This window comes from Lampetra fluviatilis, chromosome 1 (assembly GCF_964198595.1).
Source record: "Lampetra fluviatilis chromosome 1, kcLamFluv1.1, whole genome shotgun sequence".
Taxonomy (NCBI): domain Eukaryota; kingdom Metazoa; phylum Chordata; class Hyperoartia; order Petromyzontiformes; family Petromyzontidae; genus Lampetra; species Lampetra fluviatilis.
Window position 1 is genome coordinate 3,868,803 of NC_136275.1, and position 26,434 is coordinate 3,895,236.

Below are 26,434 nucleotides of genomic sequence, written 5' to 3' on the forward strand. Positions count from 1 at the left end.
TCGGGTGGTGGAGGGTTACGACACATTTATAAATAACGCGATCTAAACCCAAAAACGTTGATTATGAACAGAAATAATTCGTTGATGTCCAGTTAACCAGATAAGAGGCCTATACTAATTATCATGATGGCTAAAGACTAGTTCCTGCCAATATTTAGGGGGACAATGGCTAAATCCTAATTTGGCAGAAACCTGCCGGCACTTGAATTAGGTCCCAGTTTCTGCACAATGGTACAAAGGTAAAGGACATTTGAAAAGTAATTTGCTCAAGTATGTCTCACTTGAAGTGGATACAATGCTCCTGCAGGTTTTCAGTTTGATCTGCCCTCTTTATCTCTGAAAAGGTCTTCCACTTTGCATTCAGCGAAATTCTCAGCGATGAAAAGGAATGGCTCCATGCGGTCTCTAAAGCCAGCCATTATGAATCACGAGGGTCACGTGAAACCCGGCATCCTTGTTAATGTCTCTCTGAAGTGTAAATAACAGTGGGTGCTAGGTCGAGTTCTGCGCTTTGGCTATTGAGTGGATGTTGAGTTTTGTGTTTCAAAGGTGTAAAACTGCAGCGGGAATGGTTGCGATAAATGTGTCCACACCAGCACAATGCAACACCAGGCACAGTCCCCGTGCCAGATGAACGTAGACATGACTGTGAGGGTTACTTGGCGGTGGCTGGGGGCCCTGGCGGACGAGTTAGGAGGGGGCATGGCTCTTGCTGTGTACCCAAGAACATCCCTGAGCCTGTGGTACAAGGTGGGGGAGGGGGGGGGGCAGGAGGAAATGACCAAGGTTTTCTTTTTGTGAATGTGTGGCCTGAAGTTCATCTGAAAATTTACTTCAGGGAAATATTCCTTAACCCTCTTCTTGGTTCTTTCGGTAAAGTCACATAGAAGGGAAATAATAAAATAATAAAAATAAAACATAATAAAATACAATTCTCACGACTTGTATTTATTTCCCTTCTACGTGACTTTACCGAAAGAACCAAGAAGATGAATCCCTGCAGTCACGAAAGCTTTAAATCGAAATTTACTTAACCCTGCCATATATGATGATCCACGCTCTTAATTAAAACCTTACGAAAAGACGCAGTTCTAGATGCATGTGTGTATGCATGTTGAACTTCTTTTGCACCGTACATAGCCAACCGTGCTAATCGGAGGTGCGGGGGATGATCAACAAACCGAACACAAAAAGCCGTTCTAAAGAAATTAGTTTTCAATCTACATTTTTTAAAAAGTGAGTTTTGAGTTCATGCTGGGGTGACCCGTGCACTGTCGTACCCCACAGTGAATCACGCGAACCAGCAGGGGTCCCTTTCCACCCTCCGCCACCCCCACTCGGCGAGGAAGCTTGCTGGCTGACGTGAGGCTGCAAAGACAAAGATCCCTCGTGTAGCCAGTTTAACATATAAGATTGTTGGTTATGATCGCAAGTTGCGATATACCTTGCCCATGACGTCGCAGGTGAGACATTTCGATAACAGCAAGGAAATTGTAGTCATTGTCCATTTGATATTCTGTACATTTGGAACCCGAATTTTCGTTCGTCATTCAGTTTTGGCTCGGTCACAGTGACGTCCTATACCAGGCACCTGCCGGTATTGTCGCGGTCTGTCGTGGAGCCCATGAGCACCGCAATGACCCCACGTGTGCCAGGGTCACCGATTGGCAGTGCTGTAAACGTGCCCCCTTGGCGGCCCGTGCCGATAACGAGATTCAAAGGACAACGAGGTCCTGATTGCTGCAGGAAACCATGGAGGGCTCGACGGTCAGGCAGTAAGAGCCACTGTTATAAAATATCTGTGGGCTGAGGGGCTGGGTGCTGTGGTTGAGATTACGGTGGTGATTAGTGTCTTTGTTAGGGTGTATGCCCGTTTTAGGATTACAGGTTTGAGCGAGGGTTACGATGTGGCGAGCATTAGGATTACAGTAAAGGTTTGATACGGGGCTAGGACCAAAGTTAAGTTGACGCGAGGGTTTAAAATAATAATTATTCAACCTCTGTGCTCTGTCACCATCGTAACTCACACTGCCTCTAAGTGTACAGGATGTTGAGGTGATATTCTATTCTTTACAAATCCACATCTACACTATTGGTACCTCATTTGCCAGTAAAAAATAAGATAATTGTTTTTTTACCCTTTTATCTGGCAATTATCATATTTTTTACTGGCAAATGAGGTACCAATGGTGTAAATGCTTACCCCGAGCTCTCATACTCTCATGGTGCATTGTCTTTGAGTTGTGCGCCTTTTGGCGTCATCTGGTCCAACCCATGTGAGACTGGGCTCTAAGGAAAGCTGTCTCGGGTGTGGACCAATCAACTTCAAGGACAGTGCATACATTATCAGAGTTATGTTTATTGTTTGCATTCCGACTGCAGGTATTGTGGTCAATGCAAACATGACTCCTTGTAAAAAAAAGGTGTCAGTTTTGTTGCCAGATAAAAGGGTAAAAAACCAATTATCAAATCCCCATACATTGCTCCAAGAGGGATTTTGGTCGGAGTCGTGAATCTGGACCACCCCTAGCGTCGCCACCCACCACTATCACTGTTGTGTGCACACTGCCCCCTCCCGCCCCATCCCCTTCCACATCCTCCACCACCACCCAAATCAGCCCAATTGTCTTGGGGGATGGGTGGGGCCTATACAGAAAGAGGCGGGGCCTAAAGAGGAAGGGGCGGGCCTAAAGAGGAAGGGGTGGAGTCTAAAAAGGAAAGGCACAGAGCGAAAGGAAAGGCACAGGGAAAAGACATTGGGGCCGAACAAGGAAGCGACGGGGCCTAAATAGAAGAGGTGGGGACCTACAGAGGTCGAACTTTTTTGTTGATTTAAGGCAATAGGAGCACAGACTCAATTACGTGCAGCAGGCAGCATACCTTTAGTGCTGCAGAAGCCCAACTGGCCAACTCGTCGTTTTTTTCCGGCTGTGCCTAGGAAGAGGGCTAAGGCTAGAGGAATTGCGATTATGGGTATCAATTAAAATAAATGTGCCAGCCATGCTCAGAGATATGGCTTTTGTTAAGTTGACATCCAGTACATGGGATAAGCCGGTGCCTTTACTTTTGCTTGTTAACACGACGGAAGGCAAAGGTTACAGTTCAAAGTTTAGGCCAGAGGTCGAGTGCGATGCTGTCCCTGCCATTTGACCCCTGGGTCTTACCATGTAGCCAACGGCGGCATGGTGCAGGATGGCTGCCTGCCGCTGAAGCGAGGTCCTCAGAAACATCTCGTCCTTAACGGCATGCAGACTGTGCGCCAACACAACCCACAGCGTGGAAACACACGAGGCACGCAGTCATCGCTCACTGCTGAGGCACGTCATGAGGAGTTGAATAGATGTTATATACCCTGTGACAGCATTTAACAGAAGGGCCTCTAGCGTGGCAGTGTGACAGTAAAAATTCCCAGTTATGATTGCCATTATATTTACAATAATTACATCACTGGGGTGGTGGGGTGGGGTGGGGTGGCAACGCAGTTGTTCAATGCACTTGCACTGTGAACCCAGCGACTTGAGCGATTAGCGCAGTTGGCTACGCACAGCGCGAAATAGTTCAACATAGATATATTAATACTTCACTGATATCTTAACAGAATTTGGGCACCCATTCACCGACCTGCCCTGGCCCGTGTGGTGAAATATGGTCAAACCACTCCCACAATGGATACGGCATAGAAAGACCATCCTTCATCCAGCTGTAGACTTAAAAGATGCTGTATATTATCACCGATGAATTGAGGACACCAAGCTCCTCCAAAAAAAAAACATGCCAAATTGAATTTCGATGACAATTTCTCACATTTTCTAAATTACATGCGAACTGGGAGACTTTTCAAGGCACCAGCCGTCCGTGCTAAGGTCCGACAGCGCGCAGAGGCTGGAGAGGGCCTGGCACTCCTCGGTGATGCCACAGCTGCCGGCGCTCACCTCTGCTGCAGCACGGCAAACTTCTGCTCCCACATCTTGTTTGTCCTCTCCAGCTGTTTCTGGAGGCTGTTGAAACAAGCGCAGACGGTGAAACAAACCCACCATCGCCGCTTGCCCCCCCAAAAGAGATGAAACCGCTGCGAATATTTCCCGGCCCATTTAGATCACGAAAGACGAAAGATTCCCGGCCCATTTAGATCACGAAAGAGGCCGCATGCGGCGCTTGCGCGATCTGCCAGGCGTGCGTTTAACGTGGGTGAGTACTGGCAAGTGCGGGTGTGCGTGCAGTGGAGTACCGATTATCAGCGACGGATATCTCAACCGGTTCTGGGCCTCCCCTAGGTCGACTCAGCCTCAAATGAGTACCTGGTGCAGTGCGTAAAAACATTGGCACTGGGGAGACAGAGGTGGCCCGGCATGGTTGTTGGCCACCCACCCCCTCGTGTGCCGTGTCGGCCTTCATAGGTGCTCGCTGACATCACTTGCCTCAACAGTCTGTTGAGGCTATACGGGGGGTCTTTGTCTTTGCAGTGGAGTAAAAGGAGAAACCAACGTTCACGTTGGAAAGAGATAAGGCGGCAGGGCATATGTGCAGTGCCATCCTGAATAGCAGTTCACTACCATGCCTTATCTCAATAGTCTAAATATATTTAGACATTCTTCGATCCATGTATAAGCGCTGACCCAGTGACATCACTATAGGGCGACGACAGTGCGACTGAAAACGAGCTTACAGTTTGATCTTGTTACGAATAAAGCGTCAAACAGATGTCAGGCATTCTAGATTTGAAGCTTTCGTGACTGCAAGGATTCATACTCTTAGGTTTTTTCGGTAAAGTCACGTAGGTAAAAAATAAATTTTTTTTTAATAATAATAGAAATAAAAAAATAAATCACAATTGATAAATCACAATAGAAATAAAAAAATAAATCTCGATTTATTATTTTATTTCTATTATTATTTCTATTATTTATTTTTTTACCTACGTGACTTTACCGAAAAAACCTAAGAGTAGAAATGTCATGCAGTCTGGGGCATACCGCCTAAGTGTGTATCTGCAAGATAAGAGCTATTTATTTTGGGTTGCATCTTATTGTGAGCATGCATTGCTGCACCTTAGAAAGGGATGCAACGACCACTACAAACCCCCCCGAGCAGTAGTGTAGCCACGGAGTGTGCCGGCGGTGCAACTGCAATGGGTCCCGCAGGCCAGACTACAAAGTGGACAGAAGGCCCCTGTTATTCCTTGCCCCAGGGCCCGTGCCAAACCCGCTGCTTCCCGTGACCCATCGCCATCGGCACTTGCACGGGCCGACGGGCAGCGCCGAGACAAGCTGACAGGGAGGTCTCAAACACACTCAGGGCTCGAGACTCCCGCACCGTGTGATCTGGGCCCTCTGGTCTTCCGTCTCCGCTCCTCCTTCCCAGCTTCTTGGAGACTCTCGTTTGTTTTTAGCAGAGGCCCTGGCCTGCAGGCGAATGGAAAAAACCACGCACCAAGGGGCGGACAGACACCGAGCTCAAAAAACGACACCGGCAACAGTTGTGTGATGGGAAATGTCCTCGGCAAGGCAAAGGTGTTCTGTGTATCGCAGAGAAAGTACCACCTCCAGGTTAACTCCTGAAAAGAGATGATCTCATTGCCATTGTTAAACAAGTAAACCCGTAAAAACAAAGTTTTTCACTATAAATCCTTTATATGCGTGGCATCGGGGCGGCTAGAGTCCTCTCGTCCTCTGGCAGCATTAAACAATTGGTAATTAAATATTTTAAAAAATTTCCCTAAACAGTGTAAAATTTTGGAAATTTTTTTCACGAAAATGCATTGTCACGCACAACGAGTCTGTGTGCAAAATGTCAGCTCGATTGGATCACGGGAAGTGGATTAAAAACTACCTAAAGATTTGCACGGTCCTAAGCAAGCAAGCAAACTTAATATAAAGCATTTAAAAAAGAGGTTGGGAGGTCTATCGAGACCAAAAGTTTCTTTCTCAAGGGAGACTTTGGAAATAAAGCAAACGTTTAAAAACAGGTTCCTAAGTTCAAACAGAATTTAAACTAATTCCAGGTTTAGGAATATTACCTAACGAGTTTTGTTGAAAGATGAACAACATCAAATATATGAAAGAGCACGGTCTTGTGGACTCCTCTTCACCGAGCTGAAGCACGGCTGCAACACAGGCTCCTCTGTTTCTCTGGTTTATGCTCGCACTGAAATTTCTAATCAGCCACAATTGGCAAATTGTTGCTGGGGTTTATTGCATGCGACGTCACGACAAAGCCTCAGAATAACTCAATCAATATCGCACCGACTGTGACATCTCCCACGGACGAGTGCACACGACCCTATATGTGGTGGTGTGTGGTTTCGTGTACAAAACGTGCGGTTGTCAACCCGGGTACTAATGTTGATGAGGGCACAGGTCGTTTTGCGGAGCTGTAAACACTGGCTTTCATAATAAAGGTTTTTTTGGGTTAGATCGCATGAATATAAATGTGTCGTTAACCCACCACCACCCGACACAGGGAATTAGTAAGGTTTGTCACGGAAACAGAACGTGCCAATTAGTTATGTCTTCAGCACACCGATGTGTAGGAGAGTAAACCGACAATATTTACAATGTAATAACTGAGGCACCTACTTACTTATACAAAATAATTATCAAAACACGGATGAAGATCCAGCAGTGAATGGATCAGAGCTGATGATTATGCACATAATATTAATGATACCTTTGGACCAATGTTTCTCGTATTCCAGACCTCATGTCCCCGCACGGTAAAACTTTCTGAAATTAACAATCGTATCCATCCATATGCAAATTAATATGCTACGTTGCACAAACCCGATGGTTGATAATCACGGATTTTCTGCTCCATAACGAGATTGTCAGGACTGGAGTTATAGAAACACAAATTTTAGCTGAATGGAATAAACAGGACAGAACATACAAGGCAGACAACATGAACGAGACAGTACAAATAAGACAAATACGAACTCATTCTTAAATGAAATTGTGACCATGATTCGTGACAATCCAATTGCAGGGAGAGAGGGGTGAATTGTTCATTCAGGGCTTAATTTTCAACTGAACATTTTCCAGGGCACTGGCAGACTAGAGTAGGTACGTGCATAGAAGCCGCAGCCACAGGCGAGAGGTGTATTGGATGTGGCATGCACAGGTGTGGCATTATTTTCCGAGCCCTTGATCCTTAAAGTCCCGGCTGAATACAACCCTGGTTAAATGCCGAGTGATCGCAGTCCGAGGCGCTGTGGCTGGAGGCAGACGGGGCCGCAAAATATATGCTCCAAGCACGTGTGCTGTTTCATTCAGACGCTGTCTCCCCGACAGACCTGGTCTTCACCTGAGGACGGCTGCTTGCGTTGTGGCCGAAACGTTGTGAGAATTTTTTTATCATGTTTTATTTTTATTATTTTATTACTTCCCTTCTACGTGACTTTACCGAAAGAACCAAGAAGAAGAAGAAGGAGAGTCGTTCATTCAGTAGCTGCAGTCCCCATCGTCAATCACGCAGACGGCGGTGGGGGGGGGGAGGTTGAGGGGGTGGGGTGGTGCCTACCGCAGCGCTGGCGCGCGCCGTCTCGGCAGCCCGGTGAGCGTCTTTGAGGGACAGGGATTCTCGCTCCGCCTCCCTCTTCTTCGACTCCATCGCCTCCTTTTCCGCCGTCTCTCGCTTGGCCAGTGTCTCGGCCTCCGCTGTCCTCTGCTTCTCGGCCCGCAGCTGGGGACGTCACGTTCGGGAAAAAACCCACCCACAGCCGTGAGCGGTGCAGTCTGGCAGATCCTGGTACTCTGAAACTATTTTTTATTTGACCAGATAAGGTCCTCTGAGCTATATAGTAGCTCGTTTTCAGAAGTGACCTGACCAAATTATAGATCAACCAAATGGATTGTACTCTTTGGTTCTTTCGGTAATGGCTTATGATAATAGGGTTTTCCCCTTTTTTCTGGCAAGAAAACCGGTGTTAAGATGTTAAAACACCAAACTGAAACTTTTTACAAAGAATAATGTCTGCATTAACCACAATGCTTGTGATCAGAATGCAAAAAAAAATTACTCTGATAATATATGCATTGTCCTTGAGACTGAAGACGTCCTCTGGTCTAACACCATTTGAGACGAGGCTCAAAAGAAAGCTGTCTCTGGTGTGGACCAATCAGTCTCAAAGGACAATGCATATATTATCAGAGTATTATTATTTGTTTCTTTCGGTTAAGTCACGTCTAAAGATAAAATAATAAATTAAATTAAATAATAGAATACGACGTTTCGATTGCAACACAAGCAATCATCATCAGGTATAATGAAATAGCGACATAAAATCTAACCAGAAAACTATAGACAGACATATTAGCAGACAGATATCACCAAGATACATAGCGAGAGCAACACAGGTAACAGAGAGGGGTGATCGTCTCTGTGTGGTGGCCTTAAATAGACAGAGGGGGGGGCGGAGGCAGAGAGAGGGAGGAGGGTTAGAGAAAAAATTAGCATATCAATGAGTGGTCAACAGACGTGGTGCTGCGAATGCGATGGCACGGCAAGCAAGCCTGAAAATCAGGAGAAGGACACACTATTATTATCAGAGTATGTTTTTTTGGCATTCTGATCACAAGCATTGTGGTTAATGCAGACATGATTCTTTGTAAGAGGTTTCAGTTTGGTGTTTTAACATCTTAACACCTGTTTTGTTGCCAGAAAAAAGAGGGAAAACCTATGATCATATTTTGGGACTGGCAAAGGAGGTCCCATGATGAAATGGCTGACCTTGTAGAAATTTGCAGCAGCCACATTACTCTAAATGCACGTTTCTAAATGTGGAGGGAAAAACCAGAGGACCCGGAGAAAAATCCATGTGACCACGTGGAGAGAGACATGCAAACTCCAAATATACAGCAGGCGTCAGGATTGGGATCAAACCCACAACCTCTTTCATACGGTGGCGCCTCTAAAATAGAACCTCAAATTCTATCAGGCACATGCCTGTAGTTTGTTTCTCAGTGGGATGCTTGTCTCTCTTCTATCATAGGGGTTTCTAGAAAGGAAACGGCACCTACAGATGTCGATAGCTCTACTGGGATGTAGTTCATTAAAACATAAAAAAGGGGATAAAAACTCAGCAACTTAATGTACATGAACCCATCATTGATGGTTGTGAACACTGTGGGTAATTCTATCATTATGTTTCGATTTAAAGCTTTCGTGACTGCAGGGATTCATCTTCTTGGTTCTTTCGGTAAAGTCACGTAGAAGGGAAGTAATAAAATAATAAAAATTAAACATAATAAAATAAAAAAAATATTAAATTTCGATTTAAAGCTTTCGTGACTGCAGGGATTCATCTTCTTGGTTCTTTCGGTAAAGTCACGTAGAAGGGAAGTAATAAAATAATAAAAATAAAACATAATAAAATAATTCTCACGACGTTTCGGCCACAACGCAAGCAGCCGTCTTCAGGTGGAGAACAGGTCTGTCAAGTAGACAGTCTGTCTACAGGTCTGTCAACAGGTCTGTCAAGTAGACAGACTCTGTCTGCTTGACAGACCTGTTCTCCACCTGAAGACGGCTGCTTGCGTTGTGGCCGAAACGTCGTGAGAATAATTTTATTATGTTTTATTTTTATTATTCTATCAATATGATTATATAATTATATAAATTAAGCCCTCAATTCATCATCTCTCTCTATAACACAATCTATTTTACAAACCAAATATCATCTGGCAGCCTTTGTTTAAACAAGCAGCAAGTGCCTCACACACTCTTGCAACAAAATTATATTTGAGGGGCAATTTGTGGACCGGATGGGGACCTGTTCATTAATAAAAAAGTCACACAAAAGTCACTTCAAAATATTTACACAGTGCTCAGCAATGCTCGCCTTTTTATATTTGGGCTGTGTATATTTATTTTAATTGGAACCTGTGGCTCACGGGGGGGGGGGAGTATCACCGCGGGTAACGGGGTGGCTCATTGTGTCCAGGCATACATATCCACACTATCAATGTATATGGCACCCGCGGAGGAAGTTTGTACGATTTGAAAACAAATAACAGATTGAAAAAAAAACCCCAGCTTCATAAAGCGAGGCCTGTGCGCGTATTTTTTCGCGCTGCCGACTGCCGGAATGGTCTTCCTCCGGCAATATAAGTTGTACATTAACTCTCAGACCGCACGCGCGCGCGTATCGGCTCGCGTTGAAGGGACCCTGGGGCCAAACCACAGCCGCGACCCCCCCACGCCACCCCGCTGTTGCCTGCTGGTGGAGCACGGAAGATAGCCCAACAGAATGCGTCGGTTTTAGGGGCCATCCATTTAGTACGTACGCATGGAGGGGGGAGCGGGCGGGGGGGTCTACTGACAATGTACTTATGCATAGGAAACGAGGGGGGGGGGGGTGAAGCCTCGATAATAATTTAATTTGTCTATATTGGCCTTCAAATTAGTCCGCCGGTGGACTATCTGTTTGCTTAAACACGTTAATATTAATTCTAGATTTGAAGCTTTCGTGACTGCAAGGATTCATATTCTTAGGTTTTTTCGGTAAAGTCACGTAGGTAAAAAATTTGATTTAATAAAAGTTAAATAAAAATAAAATAAAAATCACGACGTTTCGGAGGCAACACAAGCTTCCGTCTTCAGGTGGAACCGTCACAGCACGATAGCTGTACTTTTATCAATTTGAATTTTTTACCTACGTGACTTTACCGGAGAAAACACCTAAAAATACGTTAATATTATTAATCCTTGATCGTTTCTGCGTGGATTAAATATCGGCCGTTCTATAGGATTGGGGGGGTGGGGGGGGGTAAAAAGTCTGCGTGCGTACAGGGAGGGGGGGGGGTCAAGTTTTGACAGATTTTTGCGTTACATACTAAATGGATGGCCCCTTATCTAAACGCTCTCCAATTCAACGCGGGATCGCGATAACTCTCGTAAAAGTGGTCCAACACGAATTACATTTTCAATGTAAAGGAGCGTTGCTGTTCAGGACTTGCCCTGCAGAACAAAAAACGATTGTTTGGCGATGCTGCACTGCTATTGGTGTGCAAGCGCAGATGACAAAAAGTCAAGAAACTCGTCAACAACACTGCCTTAAAAGACAAAGGTATGCAATTGGGAACGTTTCGGGTAATGGCCCTTCTTAATAGCACATAAACATTGAGGATAGAGAGAGAGAGACAGAGTTAATAGGGGTATGGAGACTGCACTCAACACCACAGGGCCTGATGAGAATTAAATGTTTAGAATGTTTTCTGATCACCAGTTTTCAAATATGCATATGAATAGTTACCTATAGAAATAGGTAACTATTTCGTAGGGTTTGCTAAAACTCGGTGATAAAAATCCAGTGCTAATCAAAAATAATTTCTGGCCAAGGCGGTAACAAACCTTATTAATTGGCTGTGTCGGGTGGTGGCGGTTTTAACGACAACATTTATATTTACGCGATCTAACCCCAAAAAAAATCTCTATTATGGACGATGGCATATTGGAAAGCAGATGCAACAGCATGCATGTGCCTGCTTTTTTTATTCTTGCTTTATAAGTACCTGCCCAGACGCGTCAAAGTATAGATCCATACTCTGTGGTTCTTTCGGTAAAGTCACGAAAGCTTCAAATAAAGATTAAAGTATAGATGCTAAAGCCAGAGCGAGTAAAGGTTACACTGATGCACTCTTCGTCAATTAATATCGATTCTTCTAGGTCAGGATACATGCGTAGAAAGGTAAGAATCACTGTTTTCCAACTTGTATATAAGTTGTATGTAACAGGCTGATGTCATCACTACAGCCACTGGAGGTGAAATACATCTCAACAATTCATCGATTCATTAGTGTAGTGAATTGTTCCACCCTGAAAACGCTGTTTTATAGCAATGAACAATTACTGCTTATATACCCTGGGTTAGCAAAAATGCGTATCATACAATTTGCATTTATTAACATTTTATCATGACTGCATCTCCAAATTCGGTTCAGAGTGAAGTGACACACACAAGAAGGGATGCTTTATCAGGCAAAGCCTGAGACTAAATTGGGTTCTCAAGTGCAGTACGTTTATTGGTCTCAGTCCCATCTTCCCTGGCTGCATTAAATCTCACATGGTCAGTATGCACAGATCGCCCCCTTTTCCTCCGCTAGGAGTAGGTAGCCAATCACAATATAAACCCTCCCTGATTTACATTATGCAAAGGTGTATTGTTCTGGATACTATTGTAGCTGCTCAGGCGACAAACTCTTCAAACAAGCTTGCTTAATAAGAGCAGATTAGGCGGTGAGGCAAAGTAACTTGGCGTATCATTGTCAAGATATGAGGAGAGGTTGAACCATTTCTTATTTCAAGGTTACGGATGCTCTCTTCCCGACGGGATGCACTGGTTATGGTATACAACACTGTGATCGGTCTCTCCTGACTGTTTCACAATTCCGGACGGGCATGGTTCTAATTTGCGAGGTGATGCTTGCAAAGCCGTTCAACAGTAATTTGGTGTCTTGCCAATTCACAAAAAAATCCACACAAAGTGTGATTGTGCATGAGTACGCAGTCGGCCAAAACCGGCAACAATAAAAAAATTAATAACAGACATTTTGTCATCATTTTAGGACTCCCACAGTTTTAAAAAAAACAAACATAATAACAATGGCACCATTTCTGTCTATCTGTGCCATAGGAACTAGCGGTTAGGGTCGTTCTGTATTGTCGAGTAATTTTCAGATAACACGCATGCAAAATAAACATAAAACACTGCTCTCGCAACGCTCTTTTATGACTGTAATTCAGCGCCGGTGGCGGCGACGGTATTTGTGTAAACCGGTGCCTGCCGGTGCGTTTGGTTACTTTGGCCTCTGTTGACATCCTGTGGAGATAACGCACACCATGGACTGGGAGGCTGCTGGCACACTGTGGGCTGGGAGGCTGCCCCATGCCGCACGACTTGTGCACGGGCGTCGCACCACCACTGTGAGCGAGGGGCACTGCTGCACCACTGCGTTTTTAAGGAAGGACACTTTTTTGAATACAATTTTAATTAACCCAACAATTTCTCATCGAATGTGTGCAATACGGCAGTGCTAGTAGTGAACGATGGGCGCATTCTGATGCGCGCCTACTTTTTTGTGCAAGCGCAGATTTTTGTTCGGTCACCGATTATTGTCTCCCACCAAAAGAATGTGTGGCGTTGCCTTGCCACGAGATGCCAGGACATTAAAACAAACAATAAATGCCCCTTTCTGATGGCGCTGGAATGGCGCCACAGGGGACGCCCGCTGTGCCCATTCCGCGGCCTGAAACCCGGAGTCCTGGAGCCAGCTTCAAGCGAGAGAGTGCTTCTGTGTTCCCTCAGCCGCAGAACCAGCCCTTCTCCCTCCCAGCCAAATGAAGGGTACCCTCGATCCCAAGCCGCGCACACTTCCAGGTACTTTTGAATAATATTATCACTGCCCAACCATCTGAACTGGTAATTGCGAGCCAATTTGTCTCTGGGCTCAATGTGAAACGAGTTACGAATGACGGCGGTGCAAAGTGCACACTCACCTCCATCTTCATCGACGACAGCCTCTGCTTGGCCTCCTTCTCCAGGCTCTCTCTCTGTTTCTGCAGCTGAACATCGGCACATGGCTGTGGTTACTGTGTGGCAGGTGCGGGCCTCAGTGGCCTGGTCGCAGGTGAGAATATTAGTAATGCCCCTATATGTACTAAATATAAAACCTATAAGTAACGCGCCATACACCATATATACACCCTCTCTGTTCACTTTCCATAGATCCTCGCTCATATCATATATCAACCACCGTGCATATAACCGATTGTTATAGGCTGCTGTGGGGTTATGCTACAACGTCATGATTTTTTTATTTTTTTTACTTTTATTAATTTTAATGTTTTACCTACGTGACTTTACCGAAAAAACCTAAGAATATAGATTATGCTACATTGTGGGCATCAGAGGACAGTGCAGCAAAATCCATTGTTGCACTGTGCTTCTATGCTCCCACCTTGCTAAACAAGTAAACTTGGTTTACGCTCTCTGCCCTCGCCAACCCGCACTTGCCAGAGTGGTGAACTGTGGCCAAACAACCTCTAAGACTGCGTACAGGCATCGGGAGGGCCTCATCCAGCAGTGACAAAAGGGCTGCACGTGAACTCGACATAAATCCACGTCGTATTGTGTCGTCGCGGCGTGGGAGTGGTGTGGGAGCGGCGCGCGCGCCAGCGCCGTGGCACCTGTGCGCTGTGGAGCGCCTGCTCCCTCTCCAGCGCTGCCCTCAGTCCATCGCGCTCCTCTTGCAGCTACACAGGACACAGGGGATGGTAACCACACGTAGCGCCACTATCAGGCGTTGGATGGTACATGGGGGGGGGGGAGGGGGTGTCTGCACCCTGCTCACTCTCCCAGACGCCCGTACACTGTGAGGCACAGAGAACGACACAGCAAGGTGGGGGGGAAGTAGTGATGGGATTGGGTGGAGGCCAGAAATGTGCAGCATTCATAGGTTTGTAAGATCTTTAGAGTGTTTGGCATTCCGGGTGGACTACCATGCTTACTTGGTACGTAACAAAGCATTGGTTAATCGATTAAAATATATTCCTATGCTCATGATACATGAATCGAATTGTGGATGTGAGAAACAATGATTTACACTTTACGCAAACTTTCTTGGAATCACACTCCACTGTTACTTTACACTAATGGAGTGAACAAAACCACTCAAACGAGATGGCCCAAAGAGACAAAAAATTAACCCGTAAAAACTAAGTTTTTCACTATAAATCCTTTATATGCGTGTTCAATGGGCCACAACCCAGCCAAAAATTGGTATTTGAAACGGGCGGCTAGAGTCCTCTCGTCCTCTGGCTTGAGATGGCTGCCACCTATGGGTCAGATGATTGCCTGCCACCATTAAGCAATTGGTAATTAAATATAATTTTTTTTTCCTAAAAAGTGTAAAGTTATGGAAAAAAATGTTCACGAAAATAAATTGTCACGCACAACGAGTCTGTGTGCAAAATGTCAGCTCGATTGGATCACGGGAAGTGGGTTAAAAAAACGACCGAAAGATTTGCACGGTCGTAAGCGCGCAAGCAAGCAAGCAAGTGAACTTAATATAAAGGATTTGAAAAGAGCATAATTCTCTTTTTTAATTAATCGACTTAAAACTGTGACAAATCGGCAGGGGTATGAATATTTACCATTTCTCGCTCCTGGATTATTGGGCTTGCCACTGACCCATTTCTCACTAAGACGTTGGCTCAATTTCCATAAACGCTCGGTGATTACCGCAAATGGCATCTTTAGCAAAGCATGCACCCTGCCATAAATGTATGTTTGTTGAACATCTTTCGCACTGAACGTAGCCGACCGTGCTAATCGGAGGTGCAAAGTAAAGTGGACGTGAAAGACCGTGTGACGTTGTTCGTAATAGGAGGCAAATATATTCACCACCATCCAAAAATGCACATTAAAAAACCAATATGCAACTGTTAGATTTTTTTCCATTTATTCACATGGATATCACCGAAAAAATGACTAAATCAATCGCAGTGTGTTATAAATTGGTTAAACAAAGTATAATGAAGTGAAAATGTTCCACTTACTGTCAAACACTGCCTGTTCATCTTCTCTTTCATTTTAACTATCTCACTTTCTGAAAACACAAACATACACACATATATACACAACAACAACAACCGCCATTCGCCACTGAGTGGCGGTGACGTCACCACGACGCTTGTGCCAGGCCACATATACACACGCACACGTTTATACACACAAATGTGAGAAGACATGCAACAACGGCCGTCACTTGTCTCTAAGTGAAGGTAACGTAATTACAGGAGTTGTGCCAGACTAAGTGCAATTTGACATCTCATGAACTGTCAAAGGCTCACTGGCAGGAAGTCACGGGACAGGCCCGGGTGTAATGAGTTAATTATGGTTAACAGAGATCTACACATACACACACGCACGCACAAAGACACACACGATGACGATTGGCTACGGCTACCACGGCCGAGATTTGAACCCTTGAGATCCTGCAGCTAAGTCAAGTGACCTTTATCTGGGCCGTCACATCGTGCAGGCACGCGCTGTGTAAGTTTAAACACACAGTGCATAACTTCAGCGCTCTTGACTGCCGGGCTGACGTGCATGGGCAGCACGTGAAGATGAGGGCAGCATGTTAAGGCGACTAGTCTCACCGAGCTCCGTGCTCTGCTGCTCCTTGGCCAGCAATGCACTGTGAGATGCCTCTACGCGGCTCTGCAGGGCCGACAAGGCCAACTGCAGCGCCATGTTCTCCTCAGCGAGACGCGCGGCCTCTTCAAGATCCGTGGTGTCCACCGGCTAGTAAGGGCAGAGAGGGCGACAGAGGGAGCGAGTAATGGCTGCTTGTTACGGATGGCTTGGTCAGTTCTACGCACACTGCACTGGCCCCTTCACACTAGAGAGCACGTGCCTCTGCATACCACGCGAGTCGGTCCCGCTGCCTGTCCCCTATTACTGTTCTGAAACGGTTTCCAGTTAACTTTTGTGTTCACGTAAGTACTGGTAAAAACTTGCTTAGAAAATATGTGTGTGCATTAGCAGAGGGCGGTGGAGTGATGATGAGCGCACTGCGCGAAAAAACTTGTCGATCAGAGTGCAATTCCCAACCATGGCTAACATAACATGCCCTGGGCCTTCACTAGGTCGACTCAGCCTGAAATTGAGTAACTAGTGTGTTGAGTAAACAAGAAGGGCCGGGCGTTGTGCTGACCACATCACCCCTTCGTACATCATGCAGGCCCTTTATGGGCGCTCGACTAACATCACTTGTTCCCACATTCTCCTCAAGGCTATAGAGGGCAGCAGTGGCCAACTGGCATCCCCTGAGCCGCATGCGACTCTTTGGTCCACCACACGTGGCTCTATCGAAGGGGAATAACGTAGAACGTGCTACTTTCACAGAAGCAAGGAATAATGATTGTCTCCCGTACTCTTTGGTTCTTGCGGTAAAGTCACGTAGGTAGAAAAATAATAGAACTGTTGACATAGGAACTCCTATGTCAGCAGTTCTCCTGCTGTATCTGTTCCACCTGATGACGGTCGCTTGTGTTGCGATCGAAACGTCGTCATCTATTATTTTTCTACCCACGTGACTTTACCGAAAGAACCACAGAGTATGGATTCCTGCAGTCACGAAAGCTTCAAATCAAGATTGTCTCCCGTGTTGTGCCAAAAACTGTCAATATATATACTCGTATACATTTGGCTCTTAGTCTGTTCCAGGTTGGCTCCTCCTGCCATAGGGGGATCTTTGTCGTTGTAAATGAGTGTGTAATGACTACCGGCGTGGGCGAGGCCTGATCTCCCTCTTCCTCCCTCAGAGCCTCCAACTGCAGTGTCAGCCGCTCCACCAGTGCCTCCTGCTCCTCCAGACGCTCCCGCAGCCGCGCCAGCTGCAGCTTCGCGTCCGAGCCGGCCGGGCATCCTCCTTCTGCCTTTCGTTGCCCATGCGAGTCCTGTCAACAGCCAGAGTACCCGTAGCAGCAGCAGCAGCAGCAGAATCAGTCTTTGAGCCTTAATTAACCCAAATCACTCCTTACGAATAAGATCACACTTCGTATTGTCTTAACTCGTTGTTGTTGTTTTTTTACCTTCTGGCACATATATTTGAAAACATTGAAAAACTCACCATGCAGCGCACTCACCATGCAGCGCACTTTTACATATCACAAGAGTCTTTTTTTATCTCAATCACTAGGCCTCCAATTGTGACACTTGATAGCGCACGATGTGTGCGACAGCGGTGCATATGGAACGCGGGCTGGCGCAGTGCGGTGAGTGCGCTGCATGGTGAGTGCGGTGAGTGCGCTGCATGGTGAGCGCGCTGCACACTTTCTTCACCTTGTGCGCACCATCGCGCTGCACCAGGGCATCATCCAGCTGCTGTCGGAAACTCCTCCGGGCAGTGTTCAGCCTCTGGAGCGAGACAGACAGGAAGGGAAGATGAGGTGGGGAGCTTGGGGTTAACAATTCAGCTACTCCCTACCCTACAGTGATTCCATGAATTGTCACAATTCGGGGTCATGATTTGATGTACGGCTATGCCCAAATCACTCGTAATGCACTCGATCTTGTCAGATCTCAGAAGCTAAGCAAGTTTGAGCCTGGACAGTGCTTCAGCAGCAGACGGCAGTCCAGAAATATCCATTGCTGCACTGTACTTCTACGCTTACACATCCCAACTTTACCAATTCATGTGATTGGATATAAGAATTGATTGATTGCCACGATCGGGCAAGTAGTTTCCAGCGGCTGCGGGAGTCACGTCCACCAATAACATACTACAGGTGTGAAACAATCAATTGTAGTGATCCAGGTCATGAATCCATTAGGCCAGTGGTTCTCAACGTTTTCTGGCTACGACTGCACCTCCTTGTTGAATTTAGTTTCAACCGAGCAAGCCCCTTGGCCCGACCCAACATGGTTCTGAGAAATAAATGCATGCATAATGAACATCAATATTTTAACCAATTGTCCATTTTGTGAGGTATCCTAACCAGCTAATAACTGCAAGGGAATAGAAACGAAAATCAACGGACGCTCTGCACGCGTGACGTAACGTGTTCGTGCTCGCCGGTTACTCTCGGAAACCACATCGTTTACTCTTAATGAGTTTAGAAAGGTCTTTTATATCGTGCCAGGTTACCATATGGATTTACATTTAGTTACAGTTATTTTATATTGGCAGATTCATACATGATTATTCATCAATGACTCATGTACGATATAATTTCACACATTTATAAATCACCGCAGGTACCCCCTGGGGCTTTGCCACGTACCCCCAAGCATCCGCGTACCCCCCCGGTTGAGAACCACTGGCTTAGATAACCAATTGTTTTCCGTCTCAATTTTACTCTCTAGTTTCTATAGTTTCTTGTTGACCTCTCTGGTTTGTACAGTTTTCTCTGTTCTGGAGCCATTCTCTAACACAAGAAAGTCGGCAGTAGAGTGCCTATTGTGAAAGTTCAAAATGGCAAAAGCCTTCATTTCAAAACTTGGCGACAAAATGTCAACTGATATATAATTACAAAAAATGAAAAAAAATATACCCTCGAAAACTAAATTCGCAGAAGCACATCCACTTGGAGGGAAAGCAGACGCAACGACAGAAGCAGCTGAAACAGTGGAGCGCAGCAGAATAAACAGATGCAGAAGCAGCAACAGCAGTCTGAGAAATGGAAGCAGACGCCACAGCAGTCAACGTGAGTTCCGTGTCACGCCAATGCGGCGCCACCCCCTCGCCTCCTCGTGCAGCGTCTCCAAATGTCTGAGCTTCTGGTTGAGCGCCGCGTGCAGCTCTGAGGCTTTGTCGCGAATGTTCTCCTCGTACTCGGCCCTCAGGAAGCGCTTCTGCAGCTGCAGCTCCTGCTGCAGCTCACTCAGCCTCTGAGGACGCACCGGCACACAGAGGCGGTGAGCATCGAGCGAAACATCGCTTGCCCACGCAGTGGAACGCAAGCCTCTATTAAACTAAACTACACTTTGTATTTTACCAAGGCGCACTGAGCTGTATAGCTCTTTTTCAGAAGCGACCTGGCCCCAAATGATAGCTCAACAAAGTGGCTTATCACGTGGGAATTTATCGCAGCCAAATACTCTGAACGCACGTTGATTCTTAATGTGGAGGGAAATACCGGAGGACGAGGAGAAAAATCCACACGACCACGGTGAGAACATCTAAACTACAAAAATACAGGTGTCAGAGACGGGATTGAACCCACGTCCTCCTGTATACCAGGCGAGGTAGTTAGCATCTCGCCACCACGACACCCGATTGAAAAAGCAAGAAAAATAAATCAATGGGTGGAGCCCTGCAAGTTCCAGATTTGTTCCCTACTACAACTTATCTTTGCTGTAGGGACAGTGTCATAGCAGAGGCCAGTATCCCCATAATACAATAATGACTATTGAGTTGTTGAGTTTACAAAGTGCCACTTATTATTAATCAAAAATTGCAGTCAAAACAATTCACATGTCGATGGAGATGTGTAAGTGGAATGATCAACATCTCCACTTTGGCATGAGGGGCTGGTCCTGCGAGAGTGTGGGGTAGGGGTGCGTTCGCGTAGCGGTTAGGGCACTGCGCTATGCACCAGAGGTCGCAACAGGGTACCCGATACCCGTACCCTACCCGATACCCGGCTACCCGTACCCGGCCGGATACGGGTAGCCGGGTAGCCGTTTGCGACCCTGGTGCGGCCGGGTACGGGTACGGGTAGACCGTGAGTCACTGGTGAGTAACCGTTTGTCACTCATTTCCCAACGTCTTGTCTCTTCTCACAATTCAAGATCCTAGAATCAACCCATCCGCGCCTGCAACATGGCTTCATCCCAGAGGTCGCAATCGGGTACTCGTACCCGTACCCTACCCGATACCCGGCCGGGTACGGGTAGCCGGGTATCGGGTAGGGTACGGGTACCCGTTTGCGACCCTGGTGCGGCCGGGTACGGGTACGGGTAAGGAATCAAAACCCGTTTGCGACCTCTGCTATGCACCCGGCAACTCGGGTTTGATTGCCGCTCACGGCCACCATCAGTGACGATTATCTGAACCGGTCCTTGGCCTCTGCTAGGTCGACTCAATCTCGAAATAAGTACCTGGTGCGGTGTGTAAACATCGCCACTGGGGATACAAAGGCGACCGGGTGTGGTGCTGGCCACCCACCCCCTCGTGTGCGGTGCTGGCCCTCATAGGTGCTCGCTAACAGCACTTTCCGCAGCAGTCTGTTCAAGCTATACGGGGGGATCTTTGTCTTTTTGAGGGGAATGAGCCTCAAACCTGCCTGCAAATGCAAGTGCGGCGCCATCTCCTGAAGCGCCGCTCACATTGCACTCACGGCTTCCCCTCGCTTTCTCGCGTAACATGCAGTGAGAAAGGCTCACCCCGTCAGTTCAATTCCTTCCATGAGTATCGGTTTATAATCACAAACATCATGGCTAAAAATAGTGCTTGTGTTGAGGCTAGGAATCGTATTTGTGTTTGATTTAAGAGGGTAGGTCCGGGGCTATGTTAGGAGACAGAGTTCGGGTTTGTTCAAGGACTATGACTTGGGTTTGGTTTTAGGACACGGATTTAACGTTAGGACCAGAGTTCGGTTATGGCAAGGGCCACGGTTGTTTTTCGGGGTAAGGCTAGGTTTAAAGATAGAACTGAGGCATGGGCTATTGCTCATGGCAGGGTCAAGTTCAGGGTCAGGTTACGTATAAATAGTTGACGTGATGGACACTGCTTGGATTACGATTTTGGTTGTAATTATGGTTTGGTTCAAATTCCTCATCTTTATTGGAAACACTACTGTCATGTGTCACGTTTTCATCACCATTGTCGTCCACCATGATAAATCCACTGCTGGATCAAGACCGCTTAAAGCTGTTGCCATCTCTGAAGTTCTGCGATGTAACGATCCACCTCGCACGTGCACACGAGATGATTTCGTCGATCCATCTCCTCGGCAGTTCCTACCTCGATCATGTTCCCTCCTTTGGCTCCTTTTTTTTTTATTCTTGACCATCATCCATCATCCTCTCTAGCAATGGGTTTCTGCCCAAGTCCACGAACTCTTCTTCAGAGTCAATATGATGTCTCTAACTTTGCATATGTTCTCTAGTCCATGTGTTCCCTTATCTGTATCTCCGTGTAGGTGATGTGTTTAAAGTGCGTGTTATTTAACAATGTCACAAATGGACCGTGATAACAACTTCTTCAGACGCAACAATGTCTCTTAGAAACAAACAGGGTCCTTTCCCAGAGATGAACTGCAAGGATTTTTTTTTTTAAATACCCAACCGCTTAGTCCAATAAAATACAAATAACTACATCACGTCGCTTTAAAACTGCATAAGAAAATGTTTCTGCCGTTAATAATATTTGTAATAGTTCCAAAAGTTAATAATAGGTTGAAAATTATAAAAAATAATAATTATTATTATCATCATCAGCCCTGCACACGAGTTCTCTATCTGCCAATAGTTACAATGATGGCTTTTAAAAGCCATGCATCAATCGGCGGTTATTAGTGGTGACTCAGTTGTTCTGAGACTCCTCTATTTATAGGCGATGAACGGTGATACCAATCCGAGAGGCAAGGGTATCTCCACATGCTCTCCCTCACAGCTGTGCTCATGCATCACTCACTCTGAGTGCCCCACTGAGCACATTTCTTTGCAAAGAGCTCAGTGGTTCGATTTAGATAAACCACCTGGAATGCACTTCATCAGACACAATCAAGGCCCAAGGTTAATCACTCCACCCTTTTGGCCTCGCCCCCCCCTCCCTCCCGATACGTTCCATTCATTGGCTACCATAGTCTGATGAGCTCCCCCCTCCCTCTCCTCCCCCCCTCAACTCGCTTTTAAGGGATTACATCTTGAATCATTGCCTCACTTGATGCAGCTAATCTGGCTGTGACGGTCCCACCTGATGACGGAGACTTGTGTTGCCTCCGAAACGTCGTGATTTTTTATTTTATTTTATTTTCATTCATTTTGATGTTTTACCTACGTGACTTTACCGAAAAAACCTAAGAAGATGATTCCTTGCAGTCACGAAAGCTTCAAATCTAGATATCAGTGCTTGACTTAGCAGCATAGAGGTTGTGGCTTCTGCATAGAGTCACCCTGCAACTCAAGATTTACCAACCGCCACTCCTCAGGGCCCACCATGGTCCACTTTTTCACGTTTTCGACCAATCTTGCCCGCTAAAATACAAATGATGCCTTTAGAAATAGCACGGGCCCGATGACCGATGAACATGCGCCACGCGACACCAAGAGCATCCGCAGCGGCGGACACCGAAGAGCTGCGCTCCTCACCAGCGTGAGCGTGCGAACGGTGGCCCTGAGCTCCTGCAGAGTGCAGATGTCGCTCGCCTCCGTCTGCGTTGCCTTGTTCTCTCCAAACAGGTTGAGCTCTAGGAACTCAGCCAGGCAAGGTCTGAGCGGTGGGAGAGAGGGAGGAAGGGAGAGACGGGTGGAGAGAGCAGAGACATACAGGCATGGAGCAGAAGGGCTTGCAGTGACTTTTCACCACGCTGGGAGGTTTGATATTAAGTAATTGGGTGAAGCTCTGTTTATGGGGAAAAACAGTTCCCCTGTTAATTTCCATTGGTGGACCTAAGCAAATGGAAAAAATATCAACACTCATTTGACAAGGCCCCCTTTCTGTCCATAGGAAAACAACTGATGACTTTCGTTCAGCTTATAAAATGTGGCCCTCATTATCTTCCACTGGAGCAATTTCCCATGCTACGGGTGAGCTCTGTGCAGTGAGCAAGGTTGCGTAAATTTCCACGCAGTCGCCAAAACGCAATGGGGAAATACCATGAAGTAGTTATTCCTCAGTGATTGAAAAGATATAATTGGATTGTTAAGTTAGGACAACTGTGTTCAAGTCACAGTAATCGGCGAGTTGTTGCACAATTTGTACCTGCCTTGTGGCTCTTACACTACTGGGTGCTGTGAATGCCATCAGCTTATCAGTCTCTGTGAATCGATGATGCAGTCCTTCAAATACTGGACTGTACTCTACATTTTCCAGTGATCAAGCTCTGGAAGACCCGTACAAGTAACGACGTGCATTTGCTCACGAAAAAATCTACTTGTTGAATATGTTACGCAATAAGACATTAAATGGCTTGAAAAAGCTCAAGCAAGAGCCTGTAACACAATACCAAAGGCATCATACCGAGTCTCTTGGCCCAAGGATTGTGTCCTAGGCTAAACCGCTAATGGCTTTCATGACAACTCAACCTGTTTGGAGAGAACTGCTTTTTGTTTTTAGTGTTGTTGTCCTTCCCCCCTCACCTTCGATTAGCACGGATGACTACGTACGGTGCGAAAGAAGTTCAACGTTTCAAGTTTCTTTTATTAGGTGAGCCATGCGGCTCTTGAGTCGGGTGCAACCGCAACAAACAAAATATGAACAGAGAACATCTTAAAGCGACGACGCGCAACAGAAACATCCTGGATAAACCAGCAAATCTTCCAGAAAAAAACCCACCGTATTACAACGTTGAGTGCAAAAATCCTAGTGTGATGCAAGTCAAACAATAACAACCATAAGACAATTTAGATTCAAGCTATCAGGCCAACTCCGCACTTCCGCAAGAAACATGGCTTAACCATGTTTTCGAAATCACCAAAATAAAGCTATAAAATACAATGTAACAACAGTAATCATAGGAACTTTGATTCAAATTTAATAATAAACGATATACATAACATGTACGACCAAACTTGCAGCCATATCTGGCAGCATGACACTCCCAGTGTATGATGTGTGAGTCAGTGGTAGTGTGAGTGTATGATGTGTGAGTCAGCGTATGATGAGTGAATACAAACGTAAATACATACGGAAAACAAAGCACGCACTACTTTTTATTTTATCCGAATCAAAGTCCAGAAATACTTTATGATAAAAGAGTCCATTAAGTCAAATTGAAAGACAAACCTTCATAGTAATTACAGGCTACAGTCATATAAATTGCTGAACTGCTAAGTTAATTCCACAGAATGAAAAGTCCTGGTAGAATCATTAAAATAAAATGTTTAATGACAATAATTTTTTTTCTTTCCAAATTTATGCTTCTCCAGTCTCCCATGGAGAAGCTAAATGCTTCTTCATGGAATAAATAAAAGGTGACCTTAGTAAATTAACATATTCAAATAATTAATAATTAACATTTATTTAAAAAAATAGTGTTGTTATAACAATTATATTGAATTAAGTTGAATGTGTTGTTTATATTTAAAGATTTGCATTTTTATGTGACGTCCCATTTCTCAACCCCCCTCCCCTCGTCACAAATGTCTGACCCCCCCTCCCCCCTAGGTGCATGACGTCATTTAAGGACGACCCTATGGGGTTTAAGCCAATCAGAATCTAAACCGGTCCAGGGTTTGTGTTGCAACAAAGGTGTTTTATATTATTGGTTCTTTCGGTAAAGTCACGTAGAAGGGAAATAAAAAAAATATTAAAAAATATAAAACAATAAAATAATGGTGTTTTAACTATGTACTCCCAGAAGCCGTGTGGTTGAAGGGATGTGTAAAGTAAATATATATCCACAGTATTTATGCACGCACACATAGACAGAAGGGCGTTTTGTTCCACGTATTGTTGCATCATTATCGAGGTTGCAGCGTGACGACAAAAATCTCTGCAGCGACGACGTATGTCTCAATCTCATTCCGCGTGGGTATGACGTCATCACTCACTCATTACGTAATGTCCACTGCGCATGCGCACGATAGCGGCAGAACACCTCTTTAAGATGGCGGCAGAAGCCTACGGCGAATAGGCCTTTCGCCGTGAACAGCTGCGGTGAGGGCTGGGGGGGGGGCGGGGGAGTGGTTTGTTGCGCACTGATGGCGCCCTGATCGCCATACCTGGCAGTCCCGGCCGTGTGCCAGAGGCCGTGCAGAGCGAGCGCCGCGTCCTGGCGTCCCTCGCACACGGCGCTCGCACACTCGCCCAGGGCCGAAGCCCCGCGTCGCCTCGTCGCCATGGCAACTGGGTCACGTGCTGAGCCCGGGGGGAGGAGGGGGGATCACGTGGGCACGCTCGGGGAGTCATGGGGGCGGGGCGGGGGGAGTTATGGGGGCGGGGCGGTGGGGGGAGTCATGGGGGCGGGGCGGGCGGGGGGTCCACGTGGGGACATCGACAGACAATCTTCGTGGGCAGCTGGTCGGGTTTGCAATGTTGGAGTGGTGGCCGGGTTATAAAAAAAAATGCCTTAAGTTGATCAAATAACGAAGCAGACAATTCGCCTCCCCATATCTGTCCCCTTGTCCCCTCCACAGACAAAATATAGACGTATATTTTGCACATCCCATCAGCGACGCGGGCCTTCTGGGAGTGTGTAATGTCAACATTTGTGGTATAATACGCGAAAAACTCTGGACCGGTGCCGACATTAGTTTTAAAAGTAATGCTGGCGAACTGCCAAACGTGTATAGGAAATGTCCCTCTCTCTTAGATTATTAAGTATGTTTGTCTTTCAGCGCCATGAATGCCAAACTAATTGGACAATTCCACTTAGGTTCATTTATTTCACCTAAGTGGTCTTGCAAGCGAGACCTGGAAAAATACTAGTAATATATGTCCCATCAGAAATTTAATAAAAACTACTTCGTTCCGTTACCCTATGGACCTTTTGGACGAATGTCCAGCAACATTCGTTTAGGAAAAATCTGGACTGGTTTCGATTTAATCACGGAACAAGGCCTGTTTAATAAATGTTACAGTACTAAGTTGTGTGTGATGTTATTAAGGTATGAAACCTATCTGCTTAATACCAAATATATGTCTAATAAAATAATATTGACACCGTAAATTTATAACCAAAGCAACACGACACGTTGGGGTTCCACGGTGGATTTGGAATCATATCAGAACTTGACAACTGGAAAGAAGGCTGATAAAATACTACA

The 26,434-nt window shown here is 45.9% G+C and overlaps 1 protein-coding gene across 1 annotated transcript; it reads right to left on the minus strand.

The window, feature by feature from the left end:
• C1H10orf67 (chromosome 1 C10orf67 homolog) lies at positions 1-25,509 on the minus strand. The gene is made up of 15 exons (XM_078856616.1): positions 25,391-25,509; positions 22,817-22,937; positions 19,247-19,390; positions 17,843-17,917; positions 17,284-17,457; positions 16,156-16,300; positions 15,553-15,602; positions 14,182-14,247; positions 13,492-13,557; positions 7,516-7,677; positions 5,314-5,402; positions 3,933-3,998; positions 3,165-3,252; positions 1,281-1,368; positions 1-738 (listed from the first exon to the last, which is right to left on the minus strand). Exons 1-15 carry the CDS (start codon positions 25,507-25,509, stop codon positions 656-658), a joined length of 1,536 nt encoding a protein of 511 aa, XP_078712742.1. The 3' UTR covers positions 1-655.
• Positions 25,510-26,434: the final 925 nt, after the last annotated feature.

What these genes read in the sequence shown, in the direction of transcription:
- C1H10orf67 (XM_078856616.1), bottom strand. Translation starts at nt 25,509, where the DNA reads ATGGCGACGAGGCGACGCGGGGCTTCGGCCCTGGGCGAGTGTGCGAGC. An exon ending in TGGAGACGCTGCACGAGGAG is followed by an intron (nt 17,918 to 19,246) that starts GCGAGGGGGTGG and finishes GTCTCGCTCCAG; the next exon opens with AGGCTGAACACTGCCCGGAG. An exon ending in TTTGCCGTGCTGCAGCAGAG is followed by an intron (nt 3,253 to 3,932) that starts GTGAGCGCCGGC and finishes GTTGGCGCACAG; the next exon opens with TCTGCATGCCGTTAAGGACG.